At 29.8% G+C, this 27,167-nt stretch overlaps 1 protein-coding gene across 2 annotated transcripts; it reads left to right on the forward strand.

Moving 5' to 3' along the window:
- The first annotated feature begins 1,316 nt into the window (after positions 1-1,316).
- LOC129958280 (tRNA (cytosine(38)-C(5))-methyltransferase-like) lies at positions 1,317-27,166 on the forward strand. 2 transcript variants are annotated; one of them, XM_056070617.1, is made up of 9 exons: positions 1,317-1,445; positions 2,915-3,060; positions 4,586-4,772; positions 5,115-5,192; positions 8,720-8,939; positions 17,987-18,201; positions 18,964-19,021; positions 23,758-23,890; positions 25,459-27,166. In XM_056070617.1, the coding sequence occupies exons 2-9, from the start codon at positions 2,937-2,939 to the stop codon at positions 25,566-25,568; spliced, it is 1,125 nt and encodes a 374-aa protein (XP_055926592.1). In that variant the 5' UTR covers positions 1,317-1,445; positions 2,915-2,936; the 3' UTR covers positions 25,569-27,166. The 2 variants fall into 2 exon arrangements, with proteins under 2 accessions (XP_055926592.1, XP_055926593.1); XM_056070618.1 differs by lacking the exons at positions 23,758-23,890; positions 25,459-27,166 and adding an exon at positions 21,427-21,513.
- The last annotated feature ends 1 nt before the right edge of the window (position 27,167 follows it).

Genomic DNA, 27,167 nt, shown 5'->3' on the forward strand with positions numbered 1-27,167 from the left:
CTTTCCTACATACACGTCACAACCCTTTTCTACGGGGTGGACTTCATTCACTCAACCACAGATTGTAATTTAGACCTGAATCAGAGGTCGATCATGCGGGGAATCTTCGACCGGCGGGGTTCGAACTCGCAACCTCAGGGACGCGAATCCGACGCTCTACCAACCAGGCTATCCAGGCCTTAATACTACAAATATATATATTATTACTATAAAATTCATTAACATGATATTTGAGATGACTTATTACTTAAACGTATTTCCTTAACATAAGATAATTGCATATGCTTCAACTCCATTCCATGGCCTATATAAACTTTAATAATTTAACTTCTCAACTTCTATCAGTAGCTTCTGATATTTTTATGCTTGAGGGGTATATATATATATATATATATATATATATATATATATATATATATATATATATATATATATATATATATATATTATTGTTACCCTGAGTTTTTCGATGTCTAATATCATCACTTTTGGTATCAAAATAAACCGCGCGGTGACACTTGTAAAAATAATGTTTCATACCTTCATACTCTTTCATCCCTTTTTCTACAATATATTTACATTTAATATCCTTTTCTATAGATTCTTTCCATTTTATTACTTCTTAAAACGTGGAAAAGCTGAGTATTTCTTCCTCCATGTCAATATTATATTCATTTACATAATGAATGAAAAGGGACTCTTTTTCAAACTCCATGGAGCACATAAAACAGCAATGTAGTTACACAGCAGCTGAAGTAAGACCATGTTTTGATCTCTGATGAGATCTTAGGTTTCGTGCATTATTGAATTTTCTATTACAATTCTTGCAAGTGAACTTATACTCTTTCACAGGCTCCAAAAATACTATTTTCGGTTGGATTTTTAAAAATGACGCTTTAAATTCCGCTTGCTAGCATATTGCTGTTTGAAATATAAACATTCAAAATTGGCGTATATTTGGAATTTACATTATGTACTGAAAATACATTTCTTTCAAAGTCATTCTTGTTACTGTCATTTTCAGCAGTGGCACTTGGCCCTGAAATGAGCAGTTGGTTTGAAAATTCCAGAAAAGACATTAAAAAGCGAAACTAAATTCAAAAACGAAAAAAAGAAAAGAAAAAAGGTAAGCATAAAAGATTTTCAAAAGCAAAAAATAAGGTAAGGTAAAACGTAAGGTAAAATAAGGTTTTAAACATAAAAGTACTAGTAAAAGTGCTTTAGTAAAGTGGCGTGTTTGCTGCTCGAGAAAGCCGTGATCTTTTGGAGCATGCGCAGTTTTGCTTTTGGCAAGTTGTTTCGGTCTAGTATTTAGGTTGGCATCGTCTGGACTAGCGTCTGGCTGATCTCTAGAAAGTGTCAATTTCATTTTCTTGATTCTCTCCGTGCCAAGCTAAGTTATATTTCACTGTCTTTAGACTGAATGTATGATTTTTTCCGTTCAGGTATGTCATAAATGTAAGGCTGTTTTAGCCTTTATTGTTGTTTCTGGCAGATTTTTAAATTTCTTGTGATATTCGTGTTTTGAATTTGTTAACCCGGCACAAGCTAAGAATCCGTCAGGAGCATACGCCGGAAAACTAACTCCATCCTTCCTTCGGGAACACAGAATTTTGAGCGTAAATAGTGGTCATGAAAAAATATTAGATGAAACACATTTAATATTTGGGTATTAGGATTATTTTTATATTAGTATTTAGATATAATTGAATTTTGTTATTTTTGTTCAGAGACAAATTGGCCGGAAAGCTAGCAAAAACTGACCAGGCAATTTTTGAAAATACTTCTGACTTTTTTTTCTGCTTTTGGCTTGATATTTACTTAGCATTTAAAAATTTTTTATTCAAAACTGACATACATATCAATAATATATCTTGCACATTATCCCCGAAAAAAAAAACTGATTTGCTTTAATGAGAAATTTGAATAGTAGAAGAAATTTTGCTCCTGCAAAATATTTAAGCTCAGAAGATTTTTAGGAACAAGAGAAAAATATTTTACTAAAAGAAAGATGTATATTTTCTGGGTCGAAAGAATCTAAGAAAATTTTCTTCGGGAAAGTTTCAATCCATGTAATCTTGTTTTATAATTTTCGAGATTTTCGTTACATGCTGGATTAGCTTTTTTGATGTATAATTTAAGTTTTATAATATATTACTAATTATTATAAATTAGTGAATTTAGTATTCTTATTCTACTGCCCATGAAAGTAGCAATAAAGTGGTTTTGTTTCCGAACAAATTATGTAATTCTTTTGGTTAAAATATTCGTCTATATGCTATTTATTTATGAATAATGTAAAGAAAATTTAACAAAAATGATTTTGAAGAATCTTATTAATTTGAAAACATTTTATAATTAAAAGAAAATCCATGATTATTTACACGCCTATGAAAGTAAATAGTGATTATATTATTGAAACATTGTTTTGAATTTTCAGAGTTCTTAATATCCAGTTATTTAGTTGGCTTGATTAAAAAATAAGGTACAAGCTCCAAACTTTAATTTTTGAATGTTGTAATTCAACAAATGTTATAGTCTAACTGCATTTTTTTTAGTTTATGTTTGGCAAGATTTTTAATGTTTGGCTGATGTTAATGAAAAGACTACCACATTCTTTAATTTAATTATTTAGCCACCTTATTTCAGGATTGTTTCATCAAATATATATATTCATTCTTCACTAATATACATATTAAGAATTATTCAACTCTCATTTCTGCATGCAAGTCTATCAATTGAGTCCTTAAATTCCTTCATTGCTTTAGGCTAAACATTTTTTAGGTTGTGTATAATTTTGTAAACAATATTGTTAATTTCTTTCTACATTATATATTTCTTATAAATAAATGAAGGTAATGACTAAAAGTATAAGTTTCATAAGATTTTTTTTTTTTTTTTTTGTCATTTAAAGATAAAGGTGAGAATTTATAGACATGGCTGCTGCTAATGACTGTCCACATCAGAATATATTACAAAAAGAAGATTCTACAAACAAGAAAAGGTACAGATTATTGGAACTTTATTGTGGAATTGGTGGTATGAGATATGCTTTGGATTGTAAGTATTTTGATAAGGTATTCTTATAGTTCGTACCTTTCCATTATATTTCTGGAATTGTTTTTGGTTGCTGTTTTAATTGCATCTTGCTTGAATTGAATTCAAGATGATAAAAAAGTTCCATTCAAAGATTTCTATTCACATAGATTCACTATTAGTTTAGTCATTAAAAGGGTTGTTTTAGTTCAATAGAGGCTTGATTTTTTTCACTCCTTTTTGTTTATTTTTTATGCTAATTATAGATCTCAGGCTTGATAATATATTTTAAGAATTTTAAGTTATAATAAAAAGTTACTTTCTGGTTTTTGTTTGTAATTGAAAAATTGTCAAATTTAGGAAAAGCATCAGTACATATTGCAGTAATGTGTGTAAAATTTCCTCTATTCATTGATTATTCTACTTTTTCTTTACTACATGTGCCAACAAAGCAGTAAGGTAAGATGAAATTAGCACAACCTTTTTTTTTCTTCTTGTTCTTTTTAGCTGAAATTTTAAATTCCCTCCCTTCCCCCCCCCCCAAAAAAAAACATTCAATAAATTAGTTGAATATCTCAATTTCATAAACAGCATCCAAAAGTCATAAAAGAGCAAAACAAGCAAACAAAAAACACTAATTAATATTGTATTTTAATAAACTACATATTGATCGAACTGGACATCCTTGTAATAATTAATATTGTATTTTAATAAACTACATTTTGATCGAACTTTACATCCTTGTAAATTGTTTCATGTGTTTAAAATTAAAATCTTTTATTTATCTAAATATTTTTTGCATGTTTCTTCTGCACTGCACATAATTTTCATTTACTAAAGAGTATGTATTTTGAAAATTTGCTAATTTATTGGTGATTATCAAGAAGTAAAAAAAACAAACAAAAAACGAACTGCTTTTAAAGGATATATTTTCATTGCTTATTTCTTTTTGTTGTTGTTATAATGTAGTTTTGAGAATCCTTAACTATTTAAACATTTAACTGATGATAATGTGAACTGTAAAAGAAATTTTTAAATAATGCAAGATATGTGTTTTAATTTACTCATCCTTCTTTTAGTAAAGGCAAAATGATTTTTGTAATTTAGCAAGTTTATTAATTTTTTTTTCTGTAATTACTGAACTCCCTGAGCTTATTATTTTCTCTTGCAAATAAATTTAGTTGCTTTGTCTTTTACCCAACTTTTATCTCTTTCTGAAAATAAATTACATTTCTTTAACCCCTCTTCCCTACATACTCTGATATACTTGTTATGTAATGAAAATTAAGTACTTGAGTAATTGTGTATGGTTATGTTAGATGTGTTGTTACTGTTATAAGTCTTTAACAGATCAAATTGTGTTAAATTCTTTATTTTTGAACTGAACATAATTTATTTGATTTTTGCTTAAAGTTTCAAATTTTAATATTTCTTTCAATTCATTTACATAAATTATAGTTTCAAAATTACTAATTTTTCTCTGAAATTTTCTTAAGTTATGCTCTTGAATTGTAACATTTTTCTTAGAGTTAGATCTTTATCTTCATAGCATCTGGAATCCCCTATGAAGTTGTTGCTGCCGTTGATATTGATCCTGTGGCCGGTGCTATATATAAACATAATTTTGGTTCTGAAGGTCATTATGAAAAAGATATCTTGTCATTCACTTCCAGTGATATAGAGAACATGAAAATAGACATCATTACTATGAGCCCTTCTTGTCAACCATTTCCTAGGTATATAGTGCAATTTGCTATTTTTAAAGTCTTTAAGAAAATGATTGAATATTCAGTTTAATTAAAAATAAGTCAAGATGAGTTGTTAGTTTTATCTAATAATTATGCTTTTTATTTGTTCAAATTTTTTAAAGCAGTCAACTGATTTTGTTTTTATTTTGTAGATGAGCTAATGGATTATTTTTTGTAAAATAATGTTAAGAATTAATGCATGCAGATTTTTTATTATTTGAATGCTTTACATGAAATGCATATATTTTCTTTGCTTTAGGATTATTTTGTTTTGAAAAATTGAAAATTAAAATTTTTTTTAATGAAATACATGCATTTATTTTGTAACAGATTTGGGATAAAAGATTTTGAACGAATAACGTATGAGCGAAACAAGTCTTTTTTGCATATTTTAACTATTCTCAAAGAGTAAGTACTTTAAGTAATTTTAATTAAAATTTTGATTTTTGTTAAAAATAATCAATTATTAATGTTTTCTTTTCACAGTAATATTTTATGAGATTAGTAGGAATCTTTTGTGATGCATCTTATTATCTATCCATTGTAGAGATTTTATTTAGATCAATATCTCTCTATCTTTCTATATTCTGTGGATTTGAGGATATAAAAAATAATTGGTAGAATGGAAATCTCCTATATTTCTTTTCATCATATTATGAAAGTGATTTTTTTATTTTATTATTACAGCAGTCTTACAATAGCATTCCATTTTCAGATTACTGAAAACTTAGAAAAGCTTGCTCAGCATAAAATATCATTAAAAAATGTTCTAATAAAACAAATGTTTCATTCCCATTATTAAAAATGCATACAAATATCTTTTGTATTTTTTATCAAAAGCTTTTGAGCTGCTAATTATAGTTATGTTGGCATTAATCATCTACTTGTCTGGTGAAATATAATAATCTCAGGTTAAACTGATTTATTGTAAAATTTCATTAACTTTTCAATCTAAGTTCAGCTAGTCTTTTACGTTAATTCATATTTTTTGCTGTTCAGTAAAACACCTGAATAATTTTGCAATAAGTTGGATAATTAATATTTGAAAGAAATGGTAATTTAGTAAAATATTTATGTTCACGAAATATTTATATTGATGCTGTTTCAATAAAAATGTTTGTTAGGACAAAAATAATTGTTTGCTGTGTTAGATTAGTAGAAAGAAAAATAGTTTGTTACATTATTAAGTATTTTAAAATATAAACAACTTTATTTGCTGTTAGAATCTTTCTTATTTTTACTTTTTGGGTAACATAACAAAATTTTCAGATATACTGTAATTCTTTGATAAATCAAATGCTTTGGTCAAATAATTATAACAGAGTAAGTAAACAAAATATTTTGTGAAATTTTCAGTCTGTACTGCTAAAGCTTTTCTAGGTTTGTGCTTGAAACATGCTTTGATTTTTTTATTGTTCATAAATATATATTAAAATGGTTTTAATTACTTTGTATTCAAAATCTGCACTTTTCTTCTAGTTATATTTCAGTATTGGGGGAAAAAATGATTTTAACAACTTAAGTTTTTAATTAGTGTTGTAATTTTAATCCAAATTGTGGCAATCCTTATTTCTGTTGTGTGTTTTAATTGCAAATTTAAAAGTTTTCAAAACTAATTATGACAGCTAGATTCACAGCCATTTGTTATTTGAAGTTAAAATTGGCGAATCTGATAATATTTAGGCCCTTTCTTTCAGTATAAAATAATAAATATATTTAAATTTTATTTTTCATATATCAGTGTTATAACAATCATTTGGTATCCTTAGTTTTATGCAATTATAAACAATTTGCTATACGTTTTTGTTGCTTGAGGAATGAATAATCATTAATTTTTTAAGAAAGAAATCTTGTTGAAAAATAGGTTCTAGAAAATTTTTAAAAACCTTACCTAATTATCATAAATGATATCACATATCTATCTTACATTTTTTTATAACAGTTTACATGCAAATAAATGTATTTGTATTTCTATGGGAGGGGAAGAGCCAGATTATTGAATTGGGAATAGATAGCTGCTTAAGAGGCCCTACATTTTAGGTGACCTTTAGACCTTGAGCTTCTTTTGTGTTATTTCCATGATAATCTAATTTTTTTTATCATTTGATTAATTTTGAAAGGAATTGTACTCAAATATATTCGAATTAAAATCGCGCCATTTAAATTTCAGTATATTTTTCTTGTAATTTCATTTCATGTTTTCCAATTAGCTTATTAATTAGTGTAGTCATTTTTCTCATTTGATTGACTGGCTTAGAAGTCAGCAGTCCTGGATGATATTGCATTTGAGTATTTAGGATGTGATAAAATGTTTACCATTTTATTTAAGATTACTTTTAAATCTAAATTTTTTTTTTGTGCGAGATTTTGAAACCAGCTTTCTTGAAGGTGACTACTAAAAAAAATTTATTACTTTTTCGTTATTAATTGCATTTTGCTATATTTGTTTCTTAAAACTATCTATAATGCTTTTACATTAAAATTAAAAAATATATTTTTAGAAGGGCAAAGGGTACCATGGAACTTGCATGTTGAAGGGCTTAATTTGGCCTAAGCAAGAGAGTAGGCATTGCTTAAAAAAAATATAAACTGTTATTTTAAAAGATGACATTAGTTTTTGCTGGGTGATCAAGTAAATCCTTTTCACTAAAATTGCAGCTCATTGGCCAACAGTTATTAAATGTTTTCTTGGATTTTGATTTTGCTTTTTAACATAATTATCTGCTTATATAAGTTTGTTAAAACTAATACATTTTTAATTTTTTGCTTAAATCTTGTTTTTTATAAAGAAATTGGATTATAAATTCATTATACTTTTATAACTAAGATCCCATAATGGAATCTAAATCAGAACAAAATGTATGTAATTTGTTTTATCATTTACAAGAACATCCTTTTCTTCACATTTTTACATTTCATACAAAATAGTATTTGATGAGGGAACTGAATTTGAACTGAGTGAAGCTCTGAGTTTGAAGCACTCATTCAGATCTGCATATTATAGATCGGCAAATTATCTGCATTCTATCAAATAAAATATGGAATATGCATCAACTACAATTCAAAACTAGACTGCTTTATTTAAAAAAAAAAATCATGTCACATTATTGTGAGGTTATATAATATTTTATATATTTCAGAAAGCTTAAGTTACATTATATTATAATGTTATATCTTTATGTTACTTAATGATTTCTTAAGAATTTTGTCTTTGTTGTGCATTGAATGTTGACTATCGATCATTGAACACCAAACAATGATATGCAAAAAAATTGTGTTTGAGTTAAAAGATTTGTCATACTGTTTTTTTACAAATCGTTTCTCTTTGCATTAATTGATTGTAGTTTATAATGTTTAATATCCTCAAGAAATGAATGAAGTTATTAAAGTGAAAAATCATCACATTATTGGTAAACATTCGGTACAAATGATAAATATAATAGCCTCTGGATTTTTTTTTCTTTCACATTTTGTAGGGTTTTTCTTTTTTCTTTTGTGTATGAAGAGTAATGGAGTGTTTTGTAGAGCAAATATCTAGAGTAAAATGGGACCAATTCAAAAATACTTGTTTATTTTTTTGTGTACTTGCACATAAAAAAAAAAGAGGCATTTGTGAATTATATATATCATTATGAATTTTAATGTTTCCCTATCCTCCTTACATATATTATAAATAAATAAATATTGAATATAGCATATGCATTTTTTACTTATATGCTATATATTTGATAGAGATCCTAAAACAGTTTTTAAAACAGGTTACTTTTAATACTATATTTATCTGCATGTTTTAATCCTAAGAACATTAAGTTCTATATTATGTTGTAATTGCTGAACTGTGAGTGATGTTCAAAACTTTGACTTGCCAGCTATATATGAATGAGTACTTGATCACTTATTTATTGTAATTAATTTAAATTATGAAATCATTTCAGGCTGCAGAGGAAACCTATGTATATTGTGGTGGGAAATGCGATGGGTTTTGATAGTTCTCATGCAAAAAAAGTCCTGCTTGAAACACTGGAAGCCTCAGGGTACAGATATCAGCATTTTTATTTGACTCCCCAGCCCTTTGGTTTTCCAAATTCTCGTTGCTGGAATTATGTAATTGCTAAATTGAGAGAAGAGAAGTTTTCTTTTATTGAATCTCGAAAGGTATTAAGGCTAGTATATTCTTTATTGAATAGTATGTTTTTGCCAATTATTTTGATTGTCCAGCTTTAAAATTAAAAAAAAAAAAAAGGCTTGATATAATCATATATATTCTTGACTGCCATTTAAATTGCTTTTATATTGCTTCTTCTGAGATCATTGCAGTTAAATGAATGACTAGTGAATATTATTAGATAAACTTGTTTCTCTGGTCCAACCATATTTATTCCAACCATATTTTTTACTACTATACATCTGCTTTTTTTGTAACAATAGTTTTTTTCTGCTGTAATTTTTATAATTTATGTATCTGTTTTTTTAAAAACTATACATAAAATGCCGAAGGAACTTATGCATTCTTAATTGGATATAGTTTTTTTAGTATATTGCATATATTTAAAATATATTGCTCTGATTTTGTTCTATCACGATACACTATGTGATTATTGTGCCATTTTGTTCTCCTTTCTTCTTGATGTAGCTCTGATTGTAACAGAATAACTTAAATTAAAATGATTATTACATAGATTTTTTGAAATTATTTTACAGTGATCTTTATTGTATAAGTACTAGGAAATAATACTATGATCTATGCATGCATGTGAAATTTATTGATTGCTATATTTCTTTTTTGCTGCATTTTCATGTTTTTGCCACTTACTTGATTTTAGGTGGTATTTAAGGTTGTAATTTCTTTCTGGCAGAGGAACATTTTAATTTCTTAATTTACTTTTTAAATTGACCTACAATCTTATTTGGAATTTTTAAATGTACTAAGAATAAATATTTAAAAGATGCCTTGTGTTCAGAAGCTTGCTTTATTCAATTCTGCACATTATTAGTTGTAAAAATCCTTTTATCAATTGTAGCCCCCCCCCTTTCTGTCTTTTTTTGCTACAAATTTTAAAGTACATTTTATTTAAGAAAATAACATAAATTTTATATTATCTGTGACTGCAATTTTTGTTAATTAAAAAGATAATTCTAGCATTGATCCTTTTCTAATAAACGTTTCTATTCTGCCCATGTATGATTTTGTCTTGCTATTTCAGGTATCATTAGTTTCAAATTTTCGTCACATAATTTTGTAATGCCTCAAATTGACATCTTTTAAGGCATTTAATTTCTTCAACCCTGAATCTTTTTATTTTGCTTATTATTTTCAATTGCACATGCGTTCATTAAAATTAGGCGAGCTGGGAAGTAATGTAGGATTTTAGCTTGGCTAAATTAGGTGCATAAAATTCCATTAGTTTGATTCTATTGTATCAGATTTTATAATTGCTCAAATTTTGGGCTGAGTCCCTTTTTATACGTAATTCATTTTCGTTTCCAGACAAATTCCTTTATGGCTGATTACATATTTGCTTTATCATGATCTATCAATTTTGACATCTTGAAATTGTTACAGAATCCCCTCGAGATTTGTTTATTGCATCCGAATGTTAATGTTAAATACCTGTGCTAATGATAATGTAAAAAAGATTTGAGAAGTAAATTTCAAACTTAATGTTGAATGTCTATATGTTATTAGTCAAGTTATCTTTGTAATGATCGAATTGGGAGTAATGGCCGACTTAAATACGGATATCCTGAATTGGGACATAAGCAAACAGCTGCATTATACTTAGTTCAAAACCATGAAACGTTTGATATGAATTATTAAATTTTGTGCTGGTTTTGGGAATCTACAATCCATGAATACTGACGAAGACTGCATCGTTTATGACATGTAGAAGTCCCTTGATAATACGGAAATCAGCTCTAAAGATCCACCTAAACATCCCCATTAGTCAACATCGACTGGAAATCATCAAGATTAACGATTACTATTTGATTAAGGATGCTTTAATCTTGCACGCCTTCATTTAATATCCTTTTTTTTTTATTCGTATCTTTCAAAATAAAAGTACTATAAGTTTCATTGTCTCTGCTTGGTCATCTACTTGCGACGAGTTTCAGGGAGACTCTTCAAAATACTGGTTTAGCAATTTTTTATGATTTAGTTCCTAATCAAAAAGTTCTGTTTCGAAATTATGAAAAACTCATTTACTTAATCAAATACTGTCTGTCTGATTTGATCTTAAACAACGATTGGTACATCTGCGAACCAGTATCGTTACCAGAGATTCAGAGAAGACTTGGGCCCAGCGCTATACTTTTTTTCTCTTGTTCTATTTGATCAATCTAAATTAATTGTTTCTCTAATGCATCTTCCAAAAAATAGCATTATTTATTTATATTGTCACGAAGATTGGAAATAACAAGGCTGTTAGGTTGAACAAGTAATCAGATTTATTCAAGCAAAGTAACTCTCAAGCGTACAGGACCGATAACTCGCCCACAACTGGTGACACTTGACTTTATATACACTCTCAGAATGTTCGAGAAACATCCAGATAGAACATTTAAAGAAAGATCTAGAGTCAACTAGAAACTAGAGAAATAATAAATAACATTTTAAATTAAAATTCCAGTCTTTGGATAAAACTGACTTGGCTGGTATTCGAACCTGGGTCGTGAAGGTCTACAGTCTCGTGTCTTGCCAACCAAGCCACAGGAATTGATATCAGTAGTTCATTGTGCGGCATTACTCCCCTCCAAAGAAAGACAGCGCCCCGCTGTCAATCAGGTTAAGGGCTTTTACTCTGGAACGTGTCATTGGACCCTTGTAAATTTCTTGATTTTCGGCAGGTACGACATTTCCATTTTGACTGTCCTCAATTTCAATTTGCTTGTCGGGATCATGGTATGGTTTCATTCGCAGTACAGTTTGGTGGAGGCGCCGGGTACTTATTCCTGCAACCGTGGACGATAGCGAAAACCTACGGAGGAGCCTTCGATTGAGAGGATTATCTCCCGAATTTGGATTTTACTTTCCAGAATGCAGAAAAAGGACAAAAATGTCGGTAGAAGCCAAGCCCGCAGTAGTGACTGTTCCTACGCCCCAACAACTGAGGAGCCCATCGACATTCTCCGGAACGCCTGGAGAGGACCCTCTTAAATGGCTAAAGGAGTATGATCGAGTTGCCCATTTCAACAAGTGGGATGACATGGTGTGTCTCGCCAATGTATATTTCTTCCTAGATGGCACTGCTAAGCAGTGGTTTGAAAACAACGAAGACAACTTGAATTCTTGGGAAGCGTTTAAAAATGGATTACTAGGACTTTTTGGTGACCGTCAAAAACACACCAAGAAAGCCGAAGAACAACTTAAATACAGAGCCCAGCGCCCAGGGGAGAGTATGCAGTCCTATATTCAGAGCGTATTAGGTCTCTGCCTAGAGGTTAATCCATCGATGTCTGACTGCGAAAAAGTGTCACACCTAATGAAAGGTATTGCCGAAGACATTTATCAGGCCCTTTTAATGAAAGAAATCACCACTATAGCTGATTTCACAAAATGGTGCAACTATATAGAGGATATGAAGCAAAAGAGAGTAAAACGACAGAGATTTGAGAGGCTACCAAACGTCGTACCTGTAGCATCCATGGAGGACGAGCCAGATTTGACGTCCCTCATTCGCAGAATAGTGCAGGAGGAAGTTCAGCGGTTGGTTACCGAACTTAAAGCACCTTCGGAACCATATTCCCAGTCGTTAGAGGACCTGGTGCAAGACGAAGTCGTAAAAGCTTTGGCACCGGTTTCAGCAAAACCAACCGAACCTCGACCAAGACCATCTTATGCAGCTGTGGCCAGACGAACCAGAGGCCCTGCTCAGAGGTTGCCCGTACAGTCAAGAAAAACTGATATTTGGAGAACTGCCGACAATAGACCAGTTTGTTTCCACTGTGGCCGTCCAGGACATGTTGTGCGCTATTGCAGAGAACGGAAAGCTGTATTTGACAATTATCGACGCCGCCAACAGAACTTCGAAACTGACGCTGAAGAAGAAGAATACCGCCGACCAAATACCATCCGCCGTTCCACACCCAGTCCATCTAGAGGCCGATCCCCTACACGCCGTTTCAGATCACCGTCACCGTATCGTCGATCCAGTCAGTCGCCAAGCCGCAGAAATGAGGAAAAGTGAACGGAGCGACCTTCCTAGGAGGTGAGGCCGCATGCAACGGAAATCCTCCATCGGCCGCCAAGATGACGGAAATCAACTGGACGTCATTACAGATAAGAAACCTATACGTGCTCTAGTCGATTCTGGAGCCTCATTTTCGATCATTTCCGATAAGTATCGACGGTCGTTAAAGAAGGTTTTGTTTTCTGACACCAAAAACCTTGTACTGAAAGTCGCTGATGGAAGTTTCATCCGACCGATCGGAAAATGTATCCTGCGTGTTCGGATAAACAGCCGAGAACTGCCGTTTGAATTTATTGTTGTGCCGCATTGTAGTCACGAAATAATCCTTGGATGGGACTTTTTAAAAGCTTCGCAAGCCGTGATCGACTGTGGTCAAAGTGAACTATACGTAGAAGACATTTGCCAAGACGTTGCCACACCAGACACATGGAAATTGTATGCCACAAAAGACTACACACTTAAACCCCATTCTGTGACAAAAGTAGCAGTATCAGGATACCATGTTCAAGGAGACCTAAACGTAGTCATTGATGGTAATAAGCAGCTGCTCTTTGAGAGAAACATCGCCGTGCCATCCATGGTATCCTTATACCATAACAGGAAAAGTGAAATTTGGGTTGCCAACTTGCAGTCCACGAACAGAGTAATCCCTAGAGGAATGTGCATAGGCCAAGCCGAACCACTGGATGGGGGACATTTATGTGTAATTTCTAGCAAGTCAGATGACATCGATGCACAGCAAGAGACCCCAAACGTCGAAATGGATTGTTCACCGATGTTGTCACCAGAGTTGAACAATGAACAGAAAAACAAACTAGCTAAACTGCTACGACGTTTTACTGCAATCTTCACGAAGACTGACAAGCAGACAGCTGCACGGACGAATGTGAGACACCGGATTCACACGGGTGATCATACTCCAATCAGCCAACCAAGCCACATCTACTGATTCTTCCCTGCTGTATTCTGAATATGTACACTCGGATCCTGTCGAACGAGTTGTAGAAGCTGCAGACAATAAGAAAAAAGAAAAACCGATAATAAAGTTTACTAAAAGCTTGGTGCTTGCAAGAGTTATTGGTCTTCTATCTGCTTTGAAGGAAAGCGAAAAGGAATTGAAAAAGAAGCCTGAAAAGGAACGCAATATTGAAATATGTGAAGAAGGTGCTCCTGTAGTCGAAATGGATGTTGCAGTATTAAAAGAACCTACTGATGGTGAATCATCAATGGCTGTAAAGTGTGTAGATACTTCTAGTAATTCCAGTCTTTGGATAAAACTGACTTGGCTGGTATTCGAACCTGGGTCGTGAAGGTCTACAGTCTCGTGTCTTGCCAACCAAGCCACAGGAATTGATATCAGTAGTTCATTATGCGGCAATATAATTTGGCAACACCTACTGGCATGGTCATGTGATTTCACTTTTTTATGTAAATGAATAAGTGAAATTTTGTTTTTCTTTCCGATCAGCCATCAACAGTTTGAATTACTCATGAAACTTTGTTGTGCTTTTGAATACCATTGTAAGGATGAGAGGAAACAAATTCAACATGCAAACTAATCAAAGAACATTTTGACAGACGTTCGGGACGAAGGAGGAATAATGTCTATCAAGATACTCAACTTGCTTGTTTAACTATGTTACAGACAGGTATTGCAAGCATGAATATAGCTTTAATGAGATAGCAGAGCATGCAATTTACATTTCGACCTGATTGCATTAATTTTTTTTGATAATTGTTTTAGAGAATTCCTAATCGCATCTACATATTATTTGCATAGCTGCAAGAATGATATTTATCTTAATATTCTGTGTTTATCACATCTGTGTTATATTCTTAGTTTCATTTGCTAATTGAATTTCCTACTTTTTTAATGCCTTCATTGTGTAAATAATGACCGTTTTTAGTATCGACAAATTGTATGGCCTGAGAAAGTACCTATGTGGTGAAAGCATCAAAAGAAGCCAATTTAAGATTTTTTATTTATTTGTGAAATTGTTTTTTTCAATGATAACTGTTATAGAAGCACAATATAAATTATCTTTTAATAAGTCAAAATGATCTGTTTTTAAATTCCTTTTTATATATCGTGAATTTCTTAACTTTTTTGTCACGCACATAGCTCTTTTTAAAGCTTCATTTGATTGTTGAAATTGTTTTCTAAATTTTTATAAAATGAAAGGGGGAAAAACACACTTTTCTTTTGAGGGCAGTAAATTTTGTTCTCTGTTGATATAAATCAAAGCACCAAAAGCAAGTCAATTTAGCCCACCTCTCTCTCTCTCTCTCTTTTGCAATAACTGTTAAGACGCACAATATTCTCAATGTAACAAGTGAAGAGATCAGGGTTTGTGTAGCATTGCAGGATTGCTTAATAATTCTCTTGGCGGCTTCCAAGCATTAGCAATCAGGGAACTGAGCTCCCTTGTTTCTTAATACTTAAAGTAGATTTATACTCCTTAATTTTATTAATTTTTTTCGGTGATTGCCCTGTTGATGTAAATTACTACTTCTTATTCTTGCTTCCTGTTAAGACAACAAAAATATGACATCCGTAGCTATTTGATGTTATCTAATATGATTGGTCTTCAGTATACTCGCAGATAAATTTATTTAATTAGAAATAAACTATTTATATTGTAATGCTAGACTTACGGAACCCGTTAATTTGACGGGTTCTAGTATTAAATACATAACAAAACATCATTTTTTTTTTATTAGGAATATGTTTTAATTACTTAGCATGTACCGAAACATGTATTTGTTGAATTGTTTTCTTTCAAGGATCTCAAATTTTGCGTATCTGTATGCAATAAAACTATTTTTCCGAATTAATGGGTTCATTATGTTAGCAGTTTTAGTTGTAAAACGCACTAATATGTTATGGACTTGATAATTATAAACATTTGGAGTTTTTATGCATAGCCTAACGCATGTGCACAATCCTTAAGATATGTAAATACATACCTATATCTATTCACAAATCATGTTTCCCGTGTTATTTTGTTGATGTGAACACGATTTGCATGCCCATTCTTGCAGCCGGTTGTTTTGTTTATTTTGTAGTGTCGCATGTAATTGGTAGTGTTATAACGGTTTATAATGTGCAACTGTAATGAAAAATCTTGTTTAATAATAGTTATGTTAAAAAAAATAAGGAGTTGAGATATCCAAAGACCTCAATTTTCTTTATCTGTCAAAATTATGTGTTTCAGTAAAAGTAGGTATGCAGCCAATCTCTGTAAATCTAGTATTCTGAGTTCCTCTGTATGATGAATGAAAATATAAGTACCGTATGAAGGCTTGGTTTCTTAATTTTTTGAAATATTATTTTCTTTATATAAAATAATCCATGCATTCTTCATCTTCATAAATATGAGGGTGGAGGGGTCCCTTGCTATAAACTTGGGACCTGAGAGCATTACTCCTATGGTTGTTAAGGCCCTGTTGCAAAATTGTGTTAAAATTGCCTTGAATTGGATTTAGTCGAAATTTTATTTGGAAATATTAATCTGACCATTAGATTATTCGTTATCTCTTTCAACTGTTTAAGTATTGTACAGAAAGTATTATAAAAAAATTTTAGTACTTACTTTTACAACTGCAATTCTCTTCAAGAAATAACTAAAATATTTTTAGATAAATCTAATACAGTTAAATTTGACCAAGATCAGAACATGATGCTCTATTAGAAGAATGCATTGTTGATTCAAGCGATTTAATCTTAACATTTCTAAGCTCTTCAATGATTGTTGATAGAGAATATCTAAATATTGAGAGACTTAATGAGATAAAAATGATATTCATACTTTTATTTCACTATCCTAAATTTTATTCTTATTTTGCATAAGGATATTTCAGATGACAAAATTCATTATGCATTAGTTCTAAGCAATTGCAGTATTTCACAAATCCTAGTTGGCCTTTTAACCTACCATTTAATGACTATAAATAGTTCAAGTGACCATAATCGAACTGCAATCTAAACAAAGGGAAAAAGTGTTCTGTAGTAATTAGTCTTTAGTCTAATTAATGTTTCTGTATTTTATCGAACAAAATTTTATTTTCATTTTTAACCATTACAATTTAATGGCAATAAAAATAATAATTGGATGCCAACATACAAATTTATGGAGGTGACTTCTGTTTTGAAAATTTTATGTAAATTTATTGTTAAGCATTTTTATAGTTTGAATATTCTCAATTCCACAGAGCAGTTAGAAATATGTTATTGTTTTAATATGAATAAAGCAAAGTTGAAGTTTATTCACCAAGTAGTCAGTGCTTCTTAAAAAGGAAATAAAGTTATAGCAGTTGAAAGATTTTTAAAGGGCTTACAGAATAATATAATTTGAATTTTTAAAAATTTCATTTGAAAGTGATAAGTAGAAATTTTAATAAGTGAATGAATAGCATATTAATGTTTACAGACTAGTAATTTTGAAACAGATATTTTCATGTCAAAATTAATGAAGTGTTAGGAAGGTATTTAGTAGAAATTGTTTTGCAATTATGCAGATTAATAAGGTATTTAAGAATATATAGCATATTCCTGCTAAAACTTTTCAGATACAAGGAGGATACAATTAAAAAAACGTGTTCAGGCTTGAATTTTGAAATTTTGTCAAATGCTTTTTAAAATCAGCATTATAATAGTAGCTTTTAAAACTTTTGTAATCTGAATTTTTAAGTTTTATACCAGAAAAACTATTAATATTCTCGTAATTAAGTTCCTAAGTCAGAATTTTGGCTATGTTTTAATTTTATTTCATTAGAATTCTATTCTAATGGAGAATTTAGAATTTAAATAGATATTAAAGCAATCTTTGGAATGAGAAAATAGGGATTTCTTTTGAATGTTCTCTTCAGTTAATCTTCCACAATCATTGTTTTAAAGTTATTATTTAACCATTGTCACCATTTTTCATAATTTGTATGCATATTTAGAAATTTTAGAATGCTTCCACAATAAGGATAAATGAAATCAGCAAATGAATTTTTGTTTAATTGCAGCCTTTAAATGATATGCCTGATGTTAAATATGATAAACTTGAACGTCCAGAGTGGATCCACGACAATATAGTTCTACATCCCTTAGGATTTTTTTTGGAGACGGAAATTGAAGATCTTGAAAGGTATCTTATATCTGACCGTATTCTTTTAAAGTCCTGGAGTGAATTCGATATTGTGGATGGAAATTCTACCAATTCGACCCGTTTTACGAAAGGGTAAGTTTTAAAACTTTTTGTTTGTGTCCTTTGTTAGATCTTTTACATATTTTTTATGCTAATCATATTTTTATTTATATTTGCATATCTTTTCTAAAATTTATTTTAAATAAATCATTTATATTATACGGCAAATGATTTTATAGCCCAACACTAGATGTCACTTTATCCTATTACTTAATGCCCTATTTATAGTACCTAACAATGGATATTACTGTATTGGCCAATTTTTTAAAGCAGTGTGAACGTTTCTTCATTTTCATGATTTTTAAGCTTTTCAGAGGTAATTCTTATGCATTTAATCCAAGAATGGACTTCATTTGTTATAAATATAATTTATTCCCTTCTAAGTGCAGACAGATAAATGTAGATATAAAGATAAGTATAAATAAAGATAAATGTAGATTTAGGTTTTTCTGATTTAAATGAAATTATAGACTTAATTTTAGTTATGACATTTTAACGGGTTTTTAGCAGTTTAAATCGTAATAACAGCAATTATCTAACTTCATCATTCTCATATAGCCCTACAATAATCAAGTAATTTGGTAAATTAAATATGAAGCTTGCATTTAAAGCAGCTAACTCATTTTTCTGTTTTCTTTTCTTCTTTCCTCATTTAATTATGATCTGTTGCTAACGAATTATTCTGAAAGAACTGATTTTATTACTAATTCTGAGTGCATTATCTTATCAAATCTTTGTTGAAACAGTTTATTTTTCAAAATTTATCATTTTTGAGAAATTTTATTTTTACCCTAGATACCATCATTTAGCCCAAAGATCTGGATCAGTTATTTCATCAGTAGAGGCTGGTGAGGTAATATGTATTTTTATTTTGAATTTTTTAGAAAAATTTGAATGATTTATAGAGACCTTTTTGTATCTTACACTGTTCACAAGGTGGTGACTGAACCGGGAAATCAGGGATATCAGAGAAAAGTCAGGGTCTGGGAAAGTTTGTTAAAAGGCAGGGATATTTCTAAAAATATCTAAAAAGCAAGGAAAATTAAGGTCAAGAGCATTTTTTGCTAAGTATACGAGCGATCTGTGATTTCGGCCTATCATTTCTATACATCTAAAATCTGATGTCGCCAAAATGATCACAGCAACAACAACCAAGGACAATTTTCTTTCAAAGTTATGGCGACTCTTCGAAATTTCATTATGATAAAAATAATAGGCTGATAAATGTTGCTAACTCCAATTAAACTTTTGAAAAGATCGGTTTTCACTTGTAAAAGAACAGACAGATTGAATAAATTTTGATTCGATCTGCTGTCAACTCAGAACTTTGAAATAATGCCTTATCAATGTTAAAGATTATAGATTCTTTCTCATTTCAACTTTAATGTTGAGAGTGGGTTTTCGATCAATGAAAATTGTCTGAGAGAATAGGAAAAAACACACTCTCATTGCGAGAAGAATTGTTTTTAACAGTATTCAAGCAAATAGTGGAATAAGTAATTTTGAAGTGCCAAAAGAATTGATTTTAAGTGTGAGGAATTAATGAGTCAAATATGAAGAGTATAAAGAGAATGTACGAAAGGAAAGAAATAAATTAAGTGAAAATTTGGAAAAAAAAAAAAAGAATTAGAGTATCAGCTCAGAATTAAAATCAAGTAATAATAATTATATAAATTCTTGGTGCAGCTCAGAAAGAGAATTTAGGATTTGAGGAAGAAATTGCAAGCCTCGAAATTTTGCAAAAAGAAACTTAAAATTTTGAATTCACTTAAAGCCGGGCATATTGTTTTAAACCAAGTATTTTTTTTATTAGTAATCTAATAACTGATATTTCAATTTTGATATTAATAATTATTATTTGTTATTTTTTGCTCTTTAATTGTAATAGGGCAATGGCAATCGTTTGTTATTTATTACTTGAGTTATTTTCTTTAAATTAGTATCTTATATTTAGCATTAGTTGTAGTAATAAATGGAATTAATAAAATTTTTATTCATTTATAAAAGCTTAAGTTTTTGATATGAGAAAGTAATTTCATATGATTTATTAAAGCAAAAAATGTTTGAAATAATATCTTGGAAGTTTCTTTTGTTTAAATCTTTGCTAAATTGTATATTATTTGATGCACATAATCACACTATTTTTATATTTTTGCAGCCACATATAATTCTGGTACTTATGCCGAGTGCACCAATTAGGTGTTGAACTGTTTAAAATTTTTTAGCAAAGATTATTATAAACTTGACTGTGTAACATACTTTAACTTATATTGCAAAGCTTAGTTTCAGTATTTCTTAGAATTCTTATGTAGTTTTAGAAGCAATGAATTTCATTAAAATTTCTAGTATAGTTTTCCATATAGGAAAGGCAATATACTGTGATTGTTTTTTAGGATGTTCATTCTATTTTTTTAAGAATTAAATTTCATAAAAATATATTATTTTTAAAATTCTAAATAACTGGTAGAAGCGTTTGTAATTACCTGTATTGTACACATGCAGTGATTCTGAATCGGAAGGTATTCAGGAAACTAATATAATTAGCAGCTGTAAGCAAAGGAAATGTTGCAAGTTTAGTCAGGGAAATGTCAAATTTTTGTAGGCAACCTGATTCATTCCTTTGCTATATTTTTTGTTATGATCTATTTATTCTGTTTTATATATAAAAACTGCTAATTGAAGTTCTGAATCCTGTTCTTAACATTTTAAGTCTGCAAGATGTCTTTTCGTGTTAAATAAGTGAGGCTCTGTAACCTTGTAATTGGCACTTTTCCTTTACCTCGTACTATTTTCGAAAATATGAAAACGAATTTTGCGGCTAGGTGGTACTGTCAATTATCGTGTTACGCGTAATTACGTTATTATTCCTAGATTTTATTTATTTTTAAAACTATATATGAAATTGGGGAAAAGGCTCGGTCTTAATTGGACATTTGTATATTGGATTAAGACATATTCAGATTACCTCCGTTTTTCAGAAATATCACAAAACATTCTGTTCTCGTTTCTCTTTAGAACTACGTGTTGCTATCTTTTTTATGACTTTCCTTGTGAGGTTTATCTTTTTGATACATTAGAAAATAACATGATAGTGATTTTATATTTCACAGAATCTTTTATTCATCATATTTGTCAGCAACAATTGGAAGAAGAAATTCAGAAATTCTTTATTCCAAGTCTATAAACAATTATTTGAATCATTAATAATATATTTGAAGCGCATTATAGATATTAAAATGAATTTTTATTCTTTCAAAGGTTCATTAACAAGAAAAAAAATGCTGTGGGCAAGAAGAATTGCAAGGCTAGTGTTATACAGAATTAATAAAATTTCCACACTGCAAAGTAATGCACAAGTTAAAAGTATAGTGAATTTTGATTTTCATTCAGTTTTGTTTGAATGTAAAAGTTCATATACAATTGTAAAGCCAAACCAAATGTTAATGAATTTTAAAAACTTGTTCTGTAATTTAAAAATTCGTCAACTAAGTCTCTTCTTTCAGCATTTTACTGAGCTGTGATTGGATTTAAATTTCTTTAAAATTAATTTAAATGCATTTCTCTGTTTTTAGAAATAAGTTACATGAAATAACAAAGAGAATTCAAGAATGCTTAATAAAAATTCATTCTGCATTTTTAGAGAAAATTATTAAATAAATTTAGTTTTTTACTGATATTTTGAAGCTGAATAGACATGCTGTAATGTTTAATTTGAAATTTTAGTTTTGTACTCGTGTATCCTTTTCATACAGATAAATTATTAAAAAAAAAAAAAAAAGACTTTGCTGATATACGTTTCTTTACCAAGGATATCGTACAAAGATAAAGAATAAAATCTTGAATGCTTCTATTGTATTGTGTGCCCTCGAGAGTTACATGAAGATTGTTTAGTTCTCATAATTAAGGTTACAGGTGACATAATTTTGAAACTCTGAAATAGTAACATCTATTTTTCGTTATGAAAATGTAGCTTTCGTTGTAATAAAACTTGACACTTCGTTGTAATAAGACAATTGAATTGTTAATTTTTAACTCGAAAAATGACGGCGCTAAGCAGACACAAGGGGGAAAAAACCCGTAAGCAATCGATAAAAGACAAAGAAACTATAGTAACTATTTTTATGATTTACAAATTTGACATGACCGTCCTCACATACGTTGAAAATTTGCACGTGACAAATGGCATAATTCTACACACATGGTATACACCATGCGATTCATAAAAGATGCCATCGTTCAAATGAGACACAGTTTACGAATTTGATGTGCATACTCTGGATTTCAAGTATCCCCACAGCTAGAAATCCATTCGAGTGAGATTGAGTGACTTTAGCGATGATGGAAACAAAAAATGGTGAGATAATTCCGTCACCAATAAGCTCGGCTAACAAATGTTTGACAGAAGATCCTATTTATGAGGTAGCACCATCTTGCATCCACACGATGACAGAATATTTCGTTGTTGCAAATCGGGAATGACGTAATTGGTTAACATTAATTCATAATGAGCATTTTATACCGTGCATGTTCGTGGACTTTGGGCAATAAACTCTTCAAAAAATAAGTGCCGTGGATGAAGATTTTTGTTTTCCCGTACCACACAATGACTTTTGCTTCGTGTAATAACAGACGTGCGACAATATTATGAGGAATATGCTGTGTAAATGCAGTTCTTATTAACGTTAGAAGTCAATCAGAAATGTGCCTCGGCTGTCCATATAATCTTTAATCAGTGCCATGTCGAATGAGAAATTCGTTAGCAAAATCTTGTCATAATTGATGATCATAAACTTGCCATCTCTGAATATGCTGAAACTGGTACGGAGCAGGTTTTGCGAACCGAATTCGGTACAAGCAACAACCGTGAATTCTTCATACGTTTGATATTTGACTGTTTAGTGTCAGAAGTGGTTGGTCGTCCAGGACGAGATCGATCACAACCAATTTCTTGTAAGTTGCGTATCAAATCCCATACAGCTGATTCTGAATACGGTCTTGTATCTGGAGCTTTCCACGGCACACACTTAACTCAGCATTTTATCCATTCAAACAGTGAGTATGATAAAAATGTGCAGTTATGAAAGCATTTTGAAAGTAGAAATCTCTTGGTCTGTAGTTCAAAATTTCCGAGGATGTTACATAAGTCTCATCAGATTAATTAGTTGTTTCCTTCATAAACTTAAAGCAAATTCTATGTTTTTGTGTTGTAAATCGTGATGATTTCATAACTACTGGAGCCAGTGGCAGTCTCATTGAACGCCATTGGAACAAAACGTTAGTGTCCTTGTATCATTTTTTGAAATGGATTCCATAAAGGCCAAAAAAATGCCTTGCTTCGGGTACCATCTATTTTTCCTAACCCAGTAATAACGATCATGGAAAAAAAATCGTATTGTACCCGGACATTTATTTCCCTTGTCACACACCACTGCTTGGAGCTGCTTTACACATTTGTAATTTTTATGCTAATCTAAATTATGTCATAATATTTATAAAGTATCTGAGAATTCATTTCTCTTTCTCCTTCTTCCATTTCTATTTTAGTTTGTTTTTAAGCTTATAATATCTTTTTTGTGTGTGTCTATATAGGCTTATGACTTGCTTCAAATGTCTACAAGATGTTCCAATAGAAAAGAACAACTAACTTATCTAAAGGAAATTGGACTTCGTTACTTTACCCCAAGGGAAATTGCTAATCTTTTGCATTTTCCCGACCATTTCAGTATGTATGATTTTAATAAATTTTGTGTATAAATTTTGCATGCATATCTTGATATTGTTAATTGCCTGGCGCATGTTAAATTTTAAAGATTTCGAAAATCAATAATTTGCTGTTTGGTTTCTGTCCATTAAATATCAGTTTTGAGAAGTAATAAAAGAAAGACTGAGTGTAAGCTATTTGTAGACCGAAGTCCCTGTAATATAACTAATGTGAAAATTTTAGTAATATGTTGCTTATTAAGAATGTGTTCATAAAAAAAAGTATTAACGGATAATTATAATGATGGACAGCATTTAGATAATAGACCTATGAAACTTTTTTGAAAAATGCTTGTGAAGGGAATGATGTGGATAAAAAATGATTTGGGCTACTATAACATACTGGAAAATTATATATTTTGATTTGAAATTAGAATATTAAAGTAGCAGTTTAGATGACAGTTGGGATATTGTAGAAATAATTTTTCCGGAATCTTTTGAAAGAGTGAAATTCCTTTTATAAAAAAAATTTTAATAAAAATTTAATTTCCACCTACTGATGAACAATCAATAAATCAGTACAATACGATTGTTTGTTCATCAGTTAGTAAAATTTAAATGGAAGAACCATTTTAGTTAAGATTGCTTTCTTATTTTTATCATTTGTTACGAAACATGAATTCAAACAAAAAAGGTAACCATATTGATAATATGTTTCAAAGTGGCTTTTTTAGTACTATTTTTCTGCCTTATACATGTTTCATAAGTTATCACTTGATGGTCACAGGAGATATTAAATATTTTTAAATCATTCTTATTGTGTGGCTGGCTTTTCTGCATTAATGACTCTGAATGATTTAGTGATTGAAAAAGTATCCATTCTCTGAATTTTTATACCCATAATTAATTTTTTCGACAAATAAGTTGAATTTTAATTGTAATATATTGCATTTTAAAATTGGGTGCGAGTGTTGATTAATACACATTTTAGATAATTACTAACAAGAAATTAATATTTCCAAAATTCTGATAGACTTGTTTTCTTTATACATAGTTCGAAATATCTTTGGATCATTAGGAATTTCTTTGTTTTCTAATAATCTGGGCAGCGTAAGAAAGTGAATATTACGAAAAGTTCAGGAATTAATAAGCCTTGTTTTTTGTTGCACACGAACATTTTTCAATAACTATAAAAAAATTCATTAAAAGCTCTAATTCAAAAGTATGCTTGAATTTTTTAATTTTTTAAAATTTTTAAATAGAAAGTTATTTAAAGGAGTGGTTGGACATATGTTGGTTACAAGTGCAGGTAACGTTATTTAAAATTTCTAAAAATTATTACTATTTTTAACTAACAGATGATAATTCATTTGTGTTAAGATTTGACGATTGTTTAATTTCTACAAAAGTTGCGTATAACAGATCATTTGCAAAAACTGTTTTTTATACACTATTTTTCAAACTTCAGAATTTATATTCAACTAATGTCAGTATTTCTGAAGCTTTCAAATTTTGTAGTATATAATAACTTTTGCTATGGCACCCAAGATCTTATTCATTTTATTAATCTCATTATGTTTTTAATTACAGATTTCCCTCCTGGAATTATTGTGGAGCAAATGTATGAGTCTTTAGTAAGCAGTCCGAATGTTTATGTTGCTTCATGTGTGATGAAATTGTTATTTCAAAAACGAGATTAAAAATTTATTTTTAGAACATTTTTTATTTCATTCTGTTAAACAACTTGATTTTTCGACTGAATGAATGTATATGGTCAATTAAAAAAATAATTATTTTTGTGCATTCAGGGAAAGATCCATTATCTACTTTGAAATATAACGCTAAATTTTATTTAATTTTAGAAATTTATATGTGCAGATATTATGTGTTTAACATATTCTGTTTTTATAGAGTGTGCTCCCAAAGGTGGAAAAAGCGTTTATTTCCATAAATATTGCACTTACATTTCCAATTACAGAATTTTATTAAATGAAGGTGGGCAATTTTATAAAAACACTTTGACTTCTGTAGAAGTTGTTAGGAAGAAGTTAAGAAAATTAAATTTGTATGTGGCCTCTTTTGTTTGAAACTATCAGTTAATAAAATATTTGCTATCTATCCATCTCTATATATAACTTTTAGAAGCACACCTTCAAAACTCTAAAAGTGCATTTTGAGTTAAAGCCCTAAAAAGTATTTTTGATGCAGTGCAATAAAAAACAAGCACAATAATTTTGTGTGCTCTAGCAGTAAATATTGCTAAGAAATCATTAAAAATAAAGGATTTAAATGTTTAAAAAGAAATACAATAGACTATCAGTCATCTCTCTTTTTAAATACTGGTAATGAGTTCATAAGCAATTTCAATTTATTTGCAGGTGAAAAATAAATTAGTAAGCATCTCAATTAATTCAACAGTGCATTTCAAGATTATCATATTCTGTTATTCTATTTTAAGTATGTATAAATCGGAGTTATAAACATTTCTGACTAAAATGGTAATTGAACTAGTTTTGAAACTCTAAGGATTTTGATGCTCACATTTAACAGAATTTTGTCTTTCCATGCTCTCACTACAAGAACCAATTATGATTTATGATTGTTTGATTCTAAGCAGCAAAGCTAAGCAACTGTACCATTGCAGTAATACTGAATGAATTAATACATTAGCTTATGTTGTTTTTAACTCTAAGAATTTAGCATTTCTTAAATACTGTTACCTACACAGAAATGTGTAAATTTTTTTAAAAAAAAATGTTGCTCAAGCATATGCCTTATTTATGAATTTATTTACTAATTTATGTTAAAATTGAATTTAATTTTTTAGCAGAGAATTTTAAGAAATTATGAAGTTTTACAAAGGCTGTTTGGAATCTGGTCATGTATATAGTAAACATTAAAAAAAATGAAATCACAAACTACAGGAAATGCTTCATAAGTGGTTAGTATAAGAGTGTCTGTATTTTACAAAAATGCTGAATATCAAATACATTTTTTGGCTAGTCTACATGAATTTTTTGCTTTAAACTTTAATTCACATTAGGTATTAATATTTGATTTAAAGTATGATTTCTCTCGAGTAACATTTCGTTGCATGTATTAAATTTTAATTCTTATATTTTAGTTTAAAACAAGTGTTTTTTCATTTTTTTTTGTCAGCACTTATTGGTACTTCCAAATAAGTGATATCTGGCTTGCTATGCCGAATTGTCTGTATTATGTATGTTTTATGTATTATTTTATGTATTTCATGATTTATGTTATGTTTATGTAATTATGTTTTTAGTGACAATTGGAAA

This window comes from Argiope bruennichi, chromosome X1 (genome assembly GCF_947563725.1).
Source record: "Argiope bruennichi chromosome X1, qqArgBrue1.1, whole genome shotgun sequence".
NCBI classification, from domain to species: Eukaryota; Metazoa; Arthropoda; class Arachnida; order Araneae; family Araneidae; genus Argiope; species Argiope bruennichi.

Bases quoted from the DNA above. Each gene is read 5' to 3' on its own strand.
- LOC129958280 (XM_056070617.1), top strand. From the start codon at position 2,937: ATGGCTGCTGCTAATGACTGTCCACATCAGAATATATTACAAAAAGAA. The intron at 5,193-8,719 runs GTAAGTACTTTA...AAATCATTTCAG, and splicing joins ATTTTAACTATTCTCAAAGA to GCTGCAGAGGAAACCTATGT. The intron at 23,891-25,458 runs GTATGTATGATT...TTTTAATTACAG, and splicing joins GCATTTTCCCGACCATTTCA to ATTTCCCTCCTGGAATTATT.